General features: G+C 39.2%; 1 protein-coding gene across 4 annotated transcripts in view; it reads left to right on the top strand.

Moving 5' to 3' along the window:
- The window catches only part of MKL2 (MKL1/myocardin like 2), a 180,338-nt gene extending 167,386 nt beyond the window's left edge, over positions 1-12,952 (top strand). For 3 of the 4 annotated variants that reach the window (XM_019507428.1, XM_019507425.1, XM_019507426.1), the window contains 2 exons: positions 1,511-1,571; positions 6,843-12,952. In XM_019507428.1, the coding sequence (XP_019362973.1) occupies positions 1,511-1,571; positions 6,843-7,366 (585 nt within the window). In that variant the 3' untranslated portion in view covers positions 7,367-12,952. Of the gene's footprint in view, positions 1-309; positions 593-1,510; positions 1,572-6,842 lie in introns of those variants that run through there. The other variant, XM_019507427.1, reaches the window with a different exon arrangement.
- The last annotated feature ends 1,033 nt before the right edge of the window (positions 12,953-13,985 follow it).

Raw genomic sequence — 13,985 nt, forward strand, 5'->3', positions numbered from 1 at the left:
TTGTGAATGTAGTACACCAGTTGTATGTAATGCAAATAAATCCTCATACACTTTGGCACAAATCACTTTTCAGCTCATGGGAAAGCAGAATTTCAGTGTTCAACTAGGAAATTGTTGGCACTCTTCCTGATTTCTTGCATTTGGGAAGTTTTGATTTTAAGTGTCTCCATTTCCCAACACACACTTCATTATCTCTACACTTCCTTGTTGCTGATCTGTTTTCATTTGTTTCTGTAAATTCCAGTTTTTAGTTTAAAAGAAGCTGTAGATTCATACTAATGATCCATGACTCCCATTTATTTTAAAAAGCTGACTTTTGTCATGGATGATTCAAGATGGACAGTCACATCCCTGTGTGTGTACCTCCTGGCATTCACAGCTTTTATCAGTATTTTTACTGTAATACATAGTCATATTTATCTATCAACATTTACTTAATATATTATTTACCGTTACTGCATAACTATTTTTACAGTCGTCATGCTCCCTGAGGCCTAGCAACTGCCTTAATTTCAACTAGATTACGAGTCTCTGTAGCTTTGGTCTACTAACCTAAACAAATAAACTATTATTCTCTTCTTTTGAGAGAGGTTCTGTTTCTCTGGTCGCTCTCCCCCACCACCCCAATCGGTGTCCTGTGTCCCATGGTGCTTTTTTATTTCAGTAAATGTGCTGTGGGGCGAAAAAGGTTGGGAAACGTTAACCTATCCTAATCTATTGTGATACTCCTACAGGTCTACAGGTTGTAACAGAAATTGTTTTTAATCTCTGAGTGTATCATCCTGCAATATTCCAATCCATCCCATTTCTTCCTATATATTCCTGTACTCTTCTGCATTCACTCTGCCTCCTAACGTTTTGTCAGAAAGTTTCATGAGCATGAAAATATCAAATTAAATTTTCAATCTTTGAGAAATTGAGGCAGCATTGTGGGCTGAACAATAGGGCTTTGCAGGTTGGATCTGGCCTACATATCTTTGACGCCCCTGGTTTACAAGAATATATGAAGATTTGCTTTGTAGAGCACAGGACAAATGAAACAGCCAGACATCTTTCTTGCATTACAGCACCAAACCTTTCCAGCCAGCTTCCTAATCCTCAGCTTTTTCCACAGCAACACACTATTTCTGGCCCAGGCTTTGTACTAAGAATTAGAAGTCAGAAAACTGAGCCCAGCACCTTTCCCTTTATTTCTACCTTTCCTGAGCAACACATATCCCTTCACACCTTGATTCCAGACATGATTGCTATTTCACCATATGTATAGTCCCTCCAGAATTCACTTTTGTGTCTTGCACTGATAGTTCTTGTTCCTCCACTTTGTTGTCTAGGCTGCATACTTCCCTGCCATCCCCTCCCTTCCTCTCCCTTTTTGTAAGTTAAAAAACTCTTACTAGTCATGCTAGCCTTCAGGCCAAGTTAGTAGTTTGGGTATTATTGTGAGAAGCTGGCATCAGTTAGCTTAGAGTAAGGTTTGCGTGACAAAAAATAACCCTTTTTTCTATTACAGGTTTCCAGTGCGCACAGTCAGCAGATGGATGATCTCTTTGACATTCTCATTAAGAGCGGAGGTAAATCAGTTTAAAATAGTATATGATGCACAGATGTGAAGCAATTTAGCAAACTGACAGAAGTTGGGAATAAGTTAAGATGCAACAGTATGACTAAGGAAGGAAGTGCAACTGTAGAGGTTTCTTCTTTGCTGGGGCAGGCAATATTTATAAATCATCTAAGGTATTACTTCTTCAATTTTCCGCTACATCTGTATAGTTCTTTACTCAGTTGAAAATACTGCCTGACTGTAGATATGTCACAAGCTAAAGTTCTGTTCACACTGAAGAAAAAGGGAAATAGTTATTCATCCCCTACACCAAGCTTATAGCTGTTGTTTGCAGTTTGTTAGTTTAAAACTTTTGAATGCTGTCTCAGTAGTAGTTATTCAGGAGCTAGTTTAACCAGACAACTCTTGCTCTATTTATCAATGTTTGCAGCTCATTTCAATGCAAATGAAATAATATTGGTCATCTGTTTATAAATGTAAACTATGGTCTGTGGCCCTGGCCCTGCTCTGCCCAAGTTATATTTGAATCTGTTTTCTGAAACTTCATAGTAAAAGTCTGGAAAACTATTTGCATAATTAAATTTAAAATAAGAATTGAGCTACTTTAACTGGAGTACAGTTTATGAGCTGAGATGTATGATTTTCTGATGTTTCAATGCACAGTGAGTTATAGGGTGTCACAAGCAGGGAAAGAGAGAGAGGAAGATGAAAGGGAAGATGCAGTTGATTTTAGTCCAAGGTGTTTTCAGGACACCCATCACTAGGTGAGTTGTACTAGCGGGTTTCAGCCACTAATAAGTATTCAGAAGTTCCTGCAGCCAGAGTCTTATACAAACATTTTTATATATTTAAGGTCTCTTTACCCTCCTGATGCACAAAACATGTTATCTCCCAAATTCTCTAAAATCTCTGTCCCCTTACAATCATTATCATCCCTGAGGACTAACAACTGCTTTAATTTCAGCTAGATTATGAATAAATTTGGAGAGCTGCTTCAGTCACTCTGCCTGGGTAATTCAGGTATTTAGGTCTCTCAGTTCCCTTTTCTATCAGACTTCAGTAACAGTCTCCAAGAACAGCATGTTATTTCTGCCAACTTAGTAATAAACTGTAAGAAGCAGAAATCTATCATGATTGCTTGAGGCTGTAGAGCTGTTCCAGGTGCCATCAAGGAGAACCTCACCTTTGTTCTTATTGTTCATCATGTCTGTGCCGTGCAGGATGGAAGGGAAAGAGACAGACACATGACAAAGAAAAAACTGCATAAAATAGATAATGTCGTAGTTATTCTCTGTTCCTTCTTGTCATCTGTGTGTTTCTTCCTACATAAGAATATCATTCTTGTAATTCTAGTCTTTAAATCAGGGCTGTCCAAGTACTCAGTTGCTGAGGGCTGCACACTCCTCAGGCCACAATACCAGAAGCTGCAGTAGCAGGAGCCATATCAGGGGGGACTGTGGAGCCCCGGGGCTGCATGTCCCTGTTCCCCGCCCCCCCCCCAACATGGGCACACTACATACCAAGATGCCCCTCCTGCTGCACCATGCCCCACTGCTGCTGCACCACAGGCCCAGGCACTCCTGCCATTTTTTAAACAGATTTTCCTCTTATCGCACCCCCCCCCTCCGCTTCTCTGTGCAGTCAGGTAACCCCCTTCCTTCCCCCTGCAGCACTTCACCCCACCCTCCCACTGTACTTCACATTCCCTGATGCTTCTCTCCCACCCTCCACTTCACTGTGCACCCAAGTGCAGCCTCCCAACTTCATTCTGCACCCCCATTGCGTGACTGCATGCAAGGTGCCTCCCTGCTGCATGGGGAAAAGAAGGGAAGGCCAGAGGGAGGGGTAGTCTGAAGCTCCCAGCTGTTCCTGCAGCTGAAGAAATGGGGCAAGCTAGATGTATGTGCCTGAAACTTCCTCGTTCTTTCAAATGCTTGGTGCATGGAATCCTATTTCTGCTACTGAACCTGGAAGAAGAGCTTTTCTATTCAAAAGACATAATTACCAGGGATCCTAGTTTTCCATTTGCCACAAAAAAACATGGAATCTGTGTTTATCCATGACTTACTGAAACCGTGACAGTGTCTTGCAGCAAGCGGTGCAATTTCTGATGTCTTTTATTTTTTCTGTGTTGTTTGCTTCTCAGCCAATCAGGCCACAGCTTGTTTTCAGAACATCATGGATAAACAAATGTTTGTGTTGTTTAAACAGAGATTCTCCCCTTTTTCCCATGGAAAACTCAGGTCCCTGGTGTTTTACTAGAGGATAGAATTGTATCTCAGATTGTTTCTACACCCCTGGCCAAATTTTTCTGTAAAGTAATGCTGTAAAATTCTGACTCTGTGTTTAGAAGTCAGTAGGTCATTTTAAATGAGAAGAAGCCACTAACATAGTTATCAGGGTACCTTAAATAGAGAGAGTAATGAATTAACCTGTTGTCCAGAATAATTAATTGGCATAATTAATTGGCACAATTAATTAGGTAATTTAATTGATTGATTGACTCTCAAGAGCTGAACAAGAGAGTAAGGAACAGATCATCAGCTTGTCTTCGGATTGATTTTGAAATAGCCCGCTGGATTCTGACACATACTTGAAGTGATGAACATGATTGTAGCTTAAATTCCATTACTATTCTAACCCAATATCACATGGCCAACAGCTGAAAGCAAGGAAAGACATTTTTGAGCTTCACAGGAGAAGCATAACAGATTACAGTGTAAGGGTATGTCTGTACTCCACAGTTTCTCAGTAAGGTAAGTGAGCCCGTGTGGAGTTCAGTATATATCTTAAGTGTCAGCAGTAGCACTTCAGTTTAGGTAGGGCAATCTTGCAATTATTCGGTCAATACTAGAGGAAATAAACAATTGCAAGTTCTGTATGTTACAAAACAGGAAAAATATATTCAGAATAAAGCACTGATAAATATTTTCAACTGTAGGATACAAATATAACATCACATTATGAAAACCTGAACTACTGAAGAAACATAAAATATGTGTATATATTTATTATTTAATGGCTAACATCCTGCGCAGTTTAAACAGAAAAAAATATGAAACAGTCTCCAAGTCGTCATGTATATTAAGGAGGGAGAAATCGAAGTAATTATATTTAAAATTGCATAAACAAATTTTGTAAAGTGGCTACTGGGAAACATTTTATATTGCTGTCAGAAGGAAGAAAGTAGCTACTGCTAATAACTGCTTGTAGGTTATTAGGTGGTTCTTGAGACACATTCTAAAATAAGAGTATTTCTGCTTCTCAAAGCACAATTGCAAGGTTAAGTAAAGAAAATAAAAATTAATTGCACAGTGTAGGAGATCTATAATCAGATCTAGGGAGCAACGAGGAGACAAGTGACTAGACCACGGATGGGCAAAATCCAGCCTGTGGGCCAGATCAGGCCCACAGCAGACTCCATTTCCCAGCAGCCCCTGCCTGTCACTGTGGCCAGTTTCCATGGAGACCCCAGGAGTGGCAGCACTGTGATAGTGCGCAGCCAGGGTTTCCATGGAGACCAACCCCAGCAGCACTGACAGGGTGTGCAGCAGGATGGAGAGTTGCTCTAGTTGCCGAGACAAAGCACAGCGCTGGCAGTGACAGCGTGGTCCAGAGCTGGGGCCGAGCTGTGATCTGCTGCCCACACGCCTTGGGCAAGGGTGTGCAGGCAGGGGATCACGGCTCTGTCCCAGCTCTGGGTCATGCCAGTACCACTGCAAGATTTCAGTCTGGAGCAGCTTCCCTCCCTGACAGCACCACTGGGGCTGGTCTCCATGGAAGCCCCAGCCCCACGCTGCCATGGCACCGCCACTACTGGCATTGGCGAGGCGATGCAACGGGGGTTCACATGGGAGCATGTGCACCTCCTGAGCGTGGCAGTGCACCCCTCACCCCCCACCTGCAGCCAGTCGCCACTCACCAGAATGGAAGAACAGGATCAAGAGGGTCATTCTCACCTGTGAAGTAGTGTGAAGTTTTACACAAGCTTTTGTTCCATGTGATACCTGAAAGCTTGTCTAACTTTATCCCAACCATGTAGTTGGTCCAATAAAAGATACCATCCACAAAAAGTCTTGCCTCTCACATGTTTCCTGCACCATTACAGGTACAAATCACTTTTTCAGGTAATAACGGGCCTTCCCAACGCTACTGGTGATGTTAAGTTCCCTGGGGCTCCTTGACTGAGGAAGAATTGCAACTTTAAATCCTAAAAGTTGAGGATGAGCAACAACAAAAAAAGAAGAAGAAAAAGCATAAGAAAAAGAGGAACTTGGTGGGGGGGTGTACATGTTCATTTCTAGCTGTAGAACTTTTAGAGAAATTGTTCTGGGAATGAAGCAGTACAAGTATTCATCCTACAACTGCCCCCCTTTCCTGCTGTCCCCACTTTCAAGGCCAGGGATCAGTCTGGGGAAGGTGTAGGGCACAGATGCTGCTCCCAGTCCCGCCCATCCGTTTTCCCCCCGCACCCCATGTAAGCGGCTGTGGGCACAGACTTTAACGTGCCAAGTGTAGGGAAGTTTCTCCCTCATGCAGCACATGCACAGGGCTGCACTCATAGCCCCACGTGTGGGATTGCAGGCGCCAGCTCTGAAGCATCACACAGCGTGTAGCTCAGTGAGATGAATGTTGCTGTAGAAAGGAATAGGTTTTACCCTGGCCCCCGGCTCCTAGTAGAGTGCTGTACTGCTCTTAATTCATTTTATCCAATGACTATTAAATGCAAGGGGCCATGGCTTAGCTTCCAGAATACAGCCTGGATAAAGAATGGATAAAACCTAACCTGTGTCAGCACTGTACTGGGAAGTTAGATGGTTACAGCACTGTACTGGGAAGTTAGAGATGCAGTTTCAAAGCCCCTTGGGGTGAAGTCCCCTGGGACCTGAGCCTGTTGCTTCCTTGGAACATGCCCTTAGCTGGTGAGGAATAAAACTAACCTCCCCAGCTTTTCCCCAGACAAATGCTCAGTTATGTGTGTATGCAGCCAGGCTGTGCTGGCCACTTAACCATCTGCGGTTGTAGAGGGAGGGCCAAACAACCAGGTATGCAGCTAGAAAACTGCCATTTATGCTCAGAAAGGGAAACAGAATTCCACACCCATGTGTTTCGTGCTTTCTACTTACAGCAAAAAGACAGTCCCTGCCCAGAGAGCATTTAATTATTGTTTCAAGTGCTGTAAAAAGCATAGCCTCCTTGACTAAAGGCAGTAAAGAAATAAATACTAATATTTGAACACATGGTGATCTTGACTGATTTATTTTAACTTTCCTTTTTGCAGAAATTTCCCTTCCAATAAAGGAGGAACCATCTCCAATTTCCAAAATGAGACCAGTTACAGCTAATATCACCACAATGCCAGTGAATACAGTAGTATCTCGTCCACCACCGCAAGTGCAAATGGCACCTCCTATCTCCTTAGAACTGGCAAACAGTTTAGAAAACCAACTTGAAGCGCTCTTGGATGGAACTTTGCCTCCCGGTAATGAAATTCCTCAGTTAACAAGCAGCAGCGAAGACAGAGAGTCATTTTCTCTGATTGAAGACCTTCAAAGTGATCTGCTCAATCACTCCAGCATGCTTGATCACTCCCAGTCACCCATGGAAACATCTGATCCTCAATTCACTGCTAATAGTTCCTGTTTATCTCTTGACCTTTCTGACACAAATTTAGACAATATGGAGTGGTTAGACATTACCATGCCCAATTCCTCATCAGGGCTCACTCCTCTTGGCTCTGCTGCCCCAAGTATGTTTTCCACTGACTTTCTAGATCCTCAAGACCTACAGTTGCACTGGGATTAAGGTATAAAAGTGCAGCCAGTAAGAATGTGACTTTCAAAGATCTGTTTACAGTGTAGGTTCATTGTTACATCATTCTGATTGCAATTAAAGTAAATTACCACAGAATGATGGGAAGGAGAAATGTTCGAAGAGAAGCCTTCACTAATGTTGAAGTACATGACAATGAATTAGTTAGCGTCTCAGTAATGCAAGTCAGGGGCATTTGAGTGTTATACTATACAGGTCAGAAAAGGGATGGTTGTATTTTTATTAATGAAAAGTACTGCCAAGGTGAAGTATGAAAAATGTATATGTAAGAATTAGCATTAATACCTTTGCCATGCTCAAATTGCATAACATGAGGCCACTGGTTAGAACTGAAACAGAAGAAAAATAGGACAGATTTTATTCTGCTGTATGGACAAAGAGAGCATACATGGGGGGAAGGGAAGGTATCACTGCACTTAATTGTTCCTGTGGACAGCCTGAGCCAAGAGCAAGATGCATTGTGAGGGCAAAGGCAACTAAAAGCACTGGCTGGTTCAGTGAAATTTCACTTGTATCTAGTCCTTTAATTTGTTTGTTTTGTATTTTGGTTTGTTTTGTGACTTTTTAAACTCTTTTCTCACTCTATTTCAATTTTAAATACTGAGGGGAGGACATAACTGCATCCCAAGGGATATTTTAAGTGTAATTGTGAATAATCCACTGTTGAAAAGGCCAGGTATTTTGAGAACACTGAATTTTCCACTCTGGATTTAATAGATGGTTTTAATGTGTATATCAGACAGGTATTTGTATACTTTTTATTGTTGCGGCTTGTACAATTTATTTCTGTGGGGGGAAGGGTAGCAGTAGGCATACCAACCAATGGACTCTAGTATTCTAATAGTAAACATCCATTTTCACTCCCATTGTTTGATAGTATTTGCTAAAGAGATTCATCTATCAAAATATCACAGTGAATCACCTCAGCTCATTATATTGTTTTCAGTCTACTACAGGAGTTTCTGGTAAAGCTTTTTAGGGCTCTGATTTTGCGCACACCTATGCACGAATGATCCAATCAAGTGCAATATGTTTGCAGGATCAGCCCCAGATTGCACAGGATATAATGACATTGTAGACAACTTAACTTCATCTACCAGTACCTAACCCTGGTTGAAACTGTTCAAAAGCAATCCTAAGACAACACTGTGGAAGAGGAGAAAAATAGGAAGGCCTCAAGATATACAAGTAAACAATGCTAAATGAAGATGCAAATTTACCAAGCTAGAATGCACATTATTTGCGTGGCAGGCATGTAGTAAAAGATGAGCAGTCCTTCACTTGCTTATTATTCTTCTTGACTATTTCCATGTTAGCTTCAACTGAGTTAGATTCTACAAAGACTGATGTAAGTGGGAGTTATATATTCTGGAACACTGTATTTTGCTTTCCATACAATCAGTGTAGCTGTACTGGTGCGGCTAGTGTTATTCCCACATAGCCATCAAAAACCATTAGTTCTTTTAAGATTATATAAAAACAATATTTGGGATGAAAATTGGTCTCAGTTTAGAAACAATTTGGGTTTTTTCAGTTTCAGAAATAAAATTTGCCAAGTCATTATTTTCAGGGATGATTTAGTGAAAACCAAGTAGCTATTAACTTTATAATAATAACATAATAACATACCAAAATGAACTTTTAAAATATCATCTTTTAGATATTCAAGTTCCAGAATTCCATATTGTCGAAATATTACAGAATTAGACACTGAGGATATAGTCAATTCTGCTTCTTCAAAATTGTGTTCACAAAGGATTGCATCACACTTTCAGGCCTAAATAACATATGTACATTGGGACCTGTCAGATCAGTGTGATTGGTCTGGTTTCATGACAATTACACCTGTATCTGGAAAAAAAAAAAATTGCAAGCATTTAATGAAAAGTCACAGTTATGAAGTCACACTAAAGTTTACTTTTAAATTAAATGTCCTTTAAAGTCAAAATGTCTTATATTAGGGTTGTCACACAAGAAAAAGGACACTAGTTTGAAGTTAAGAACATTATCCTTATCCTACCTTGTTGTGCATAGGTATTGCCATCGATATCTGTGTAAGCAGTGTTCAAGGGCAATGTTGCATTGAGACAGCCTGCCTTAAGTTCTGATTTTCTTGGCTTTAGTATATATGCACATGAGCACATTTTTAACGTAATGTTCTGTTTTTAAGTATTGATAACTATAGTAGGACTCTTGTGAACATGACTGAACAAATATCCTCATCTTTTACCTTTCCACTTGACTATGCTCTCTTGGGGCTGATCCTGTGAGGTGCTGAATACCCTCAGCTGTTACAGAAGTCAGTGGGAGTTAGAGGCTTTTCACATCTTGCAGGAGAGGTGGGTTCTTGGTCTGGTAGGAGGACCTCTATGAAATGTATATTGTTCTACACTACTGTATGTTAGTGTATTATGTAAAATATTGTACTAAAAATGTGCAGTATAAAAATGTAATTACAGACCAAAGATGATAGTAACAGAATGGCCCCTTTTGTTTGTGCTTTCTGTTTAAATGTGATGGGTTAAAATTCAATTAAAATCAGTTTTCTATTGGAGGAAAAAATTAGCCAGACTAGCACAGAGAGAAATTGTACTGTCATTTTGATGTGCCTGTAAATATAGCTCAAAACTGGCAATATTATGTAGTATCTTGCTACACAAGTATCACTGGCAACATAGTTTACTAACCAACCCATAAGAATCTGAGTGCAGGCGGAAGAAGTACCCAAGCCTCTGAAATCTGTCAGTACCAATACAGAGTTGTTTTTCCCCTAACCTGGTCAATGCACACACACACACATACACACACAAAAGGGATCAGTGTGAAGTTCTAAAAATGCAAGTATTTTAGTGTATGGGGTATGATTATTTTTTGTACGTTTCAGAATTACATGTATTATAAAACCTCATATATAATGGTTTGCTTTAGATCATATGTTCTGAAATGTGCTACAATATTTGCCATATTCATGTATACCTGGTATTGTGAAAAGATTTTCTTGCTTAGATTTTTCTTTTTGTGCATGTTTTACATGATCATTTTTGTAACACAAATAGGATATATACATCTTGAAACTCTAATATAACTGTACAGTTTTGTGACAGCCACAATCAGAATGTCTCATTGTGCAAACAGTTGGAAAAGAATGCACTAGTACTACACTTGCCATGTGCTGGCTGAAGTAGACTAAGAGACATGGCTTAATTGCTGTCAGTGGATAGTAACTTTATAACTAAGGGAAGGGTCTTATCAAAACAAAGACTACCACCTTTTTGTCACTAAGCACAGAAACAGTGTTTCTTCTGCACTTTTTAGTGCCATTCAACATTTGTTGAGGCATGTAAGTTTACATGCATTTTTTCTAGAACACTATTGATGGTTCTTTATATTTGTCATAAATTTAACAGGCTTTTCTGAAGAGTAAAATTTATGGTAGATTTTTTTTCAATCAACCCTAGGACCGAATTCTGCAATCTGAGCTTGCATAAATGTGAGTTTGTGAAATTAGGCTTTAGCATTTAGGAGGAATTTTCTATTCTATGTTGATGTCTTTTTCAAAAGTTATTTGAAACATTGTTGGGTCACCCCTTTGAGTAGCTGTAAGGTAAACAGGTGTACAAAATTCCAAGAGAAAATATCCATATGTTGCTTAGTTAACACATTTAGCCATCTGAAACTTGTAGTTGATAGGCAACATCATAACCCAGAGCAAGCTGTCTGACTTCTCTAAGGGTCATAAAAACAAGTAAAATGCAAATCACAGAATACTTTTAACTGGAAGGGCATTATGTAGTAAAAATGCAGTAAAGCTAGCTGACTGTTGTAAAGAATCATTTTTATTTGGATAGAATCATTGTATTTTTAAACTCTTTAAGCAAATTCTATTACAACTGGAAAGAAAAATTAGTTCTACAGAATTCTGAATAATGAACCCTTAATGTCGAAACACACTGCACTACTCTTAAATCTTTAAATTGCAGTCCAGCAGCCTTTAAACAAAGTATGGTTGCATATTTTCCTGCCATTACTTTAACATATGATGCAAATAAAAAAAAATCTATACAGGAATGTAGAGCATGCAGCTGTTTTATAGATGCTTTTATTCTATTTGTTATGTATTTCTAGTATAGGAATATCATCTGAACTCTTATAAAGTTCTTAAAATAGCTTGACCCGAAAAATTAAGCAAAAGAAAATCCTATCAAATATTTTTTTTAAAACACCTGTCAGTACAATTGGATTCCTGAAGGAAGACGCTGCTTTTATTCTGCAGTGTCTGATTGAATAAAAAAAAACCTTGCATTTGGTATATAAATGCAGCGTTAGAAATCTAGCAAGTGTCATGCTGACTGTGGCTGTGTACTGACATTGATTTCTGCTGGAAGAAATAGCTTTGCAGGCCAGGTCTCCAGCCAGGGAGCTCTCTGGGCCACCCCTGCCCTTAGGGGAGCCCCTAAATTGGCAGTCTGTCCTCCTCCTGCCTAGGAAGAAGGCAGGCTGTCAAGTGGCAGGTGGCTGCTGTTGAAAAGTCACAGACAGTCCCAAGAGGAGGTAAGCCGGAAGAAAGTTTGGAGACTTTCAGTCTCTTGGGAGAAACTCTTCCAAGAGCAATTTAACTCTGGTTGTTCCCAAGTTATTTTTTCTCCAGAAACAGCCATTTTACCTCTTGGGGAAAAAAAGCTTAAATGTCTGCAGAGTTTTGTTTTCTACCAAGATCTAGGCAATTCTCCCAGTAGAAACTGAACGTCTGTATGCAGTTTCAGAGAAAAACAGGAAATCAGTGTACCTTGACTCTAGAGCTATAATGTCCTTTTGGGGGGGGTAAAGAATTCTGCTTAGATATTCAAAAGATACATAGTCTCAATAAGTTCTACTAATACAATGTTTTATTTAATAGGAACCAAAGGATTGCCATTTTTATTGCCAAAGGAGGCACTTTGTATTTTGAAGCATAGAAAATTCAGTCCCAAAAAGTATTATCTGTTTAAAATTATCTTTTTTTTTAATTAAGGATGTATATATTTTGAAGTTGATTTTGATGTATAACAGTACACATTTGTTTTGCTGTTTGAGCAACTGTTTTAGGTAATAAACACAGGCTTCTTTTCAGATAGCTGTTTCTTCACTGTACTGCTTGCAGTAAAAATAATGCTTACAGTCATCGGTGTTTCTCTTCTTATTTTCATGGTCACAATTATGTCTTAGCATCTCACTTGATGAAAAAAAGAAGATGGATACCTGTCTGTACAGCTCTCTTCATTTACATGCTACATCAATAAAAAAGTATGGCAATCAGGGCATCCATTCATGTATTGCCTTTCTATAAGAAACCATGATGCCTTTGTATTTGCTGTTTGCACCCCTGAAATCAATTCCATGTTTGAATGCCATATGTTTTGCACATTGTACTGTATATATGTAATGCATACTGTATTTTTATATGTGTAGTACATTTATCAAAATTTTTGTACATAGTGGCAATATTGTAGCTACTGAGGAAATGTTTGATATCTCAGTATTTTGCTATTTGTGTCTCAAATAAAAAAATGATAAACTGCATACATTTATTGTGTTCAACTAAAACTGTGAGAGAAATATCAGAAAAAGCCACAAAGAACTTAATATGACATTGGTAATATTCAACAAGATAACCACAGTCCTGATTTGTGTACTGTTTTTTTTTATTCATCCCCTCAATCTCAAGAGGAATGAGAATAAAAGTCCATGACACAGATCCCCTGCAAAGACAAGTGTCATGTTACATTTGAGAAGATACTTAGTGTATGTGCTTCATTTACCTGAAACTACAGGGGGGTGGGAAATTGTCAGCATCTGCAGTGAATGACAAGAAAGTAAAGGTAAACTAAAATTGCCTGCAAAAACTAAAGGTGAAAACATACATGTCAAAGGTCAACTATAAGAGTAAAAGTCTTACCACTTGGAAAGTAAATACACAAAGCATCCTGTACATGCAGGAATCTTTCTTCATGTGTATAGTCTAAGTAGGAAGGCGTACTCTTCTCCTCCTAGGGCTTTTGGAGATGAGTAAAAGAGGATGTACTGCTTTAGGCCATAAACCATAATATGCTGTAGTAGAGACTGATTTGTCAAATTCAGTTTTCTTATATATGATACATCAACAGGAAAAGATAATAGATTGCCTTAAAGAACACAGCCAAATTGCCAGATTATCTCATATAACCAATGGAATTTATAAATACAGTGTACAAACATCCTAGCGTTTAGTCGGTGTTTAAAAAAAAAGTAATACTGCCTTATTGAACATGATTTTACAAAGTGAGGACACACTAGCTTCACACTCGATTCCTAAATAATTATTCTTTACTTTTAGAAAAATCCAGTTACTCTGGACCAGTACCCCTACTATTTACAAACAAATTTTACGGTGGAGAAAACACATTAAATTCCTTCCTGTTTTATGCTGTTAATTTCTAGGAGTTTAAAATTCTGATCTGGGCTTAACAAACTTCATAGCCAGCCTCTCTGAGAAGCTCTCAGCAGGTGTCCTCAGGTGGAACAAAACAGTCTGTGTTCCATACTCACAGTGACCATTTCTTCAAGACTAGTAATC

This window comes from Gavialis gangeticus, unplaced genomic scaffold, assembly GCF_001723915.1.
Source record: "Gavialis gangeticus isolate Ggan-Ray unplaced genomic scaffold, GavGan_comp1, whole genome shotgun sequence".
In the NCBI taxonomy this organism is placed as follows: Eukaryota; Metazoa; Chordata; order Crocodylia; family Gavialidae; genus Gavialis; species Gavialis gangeticus.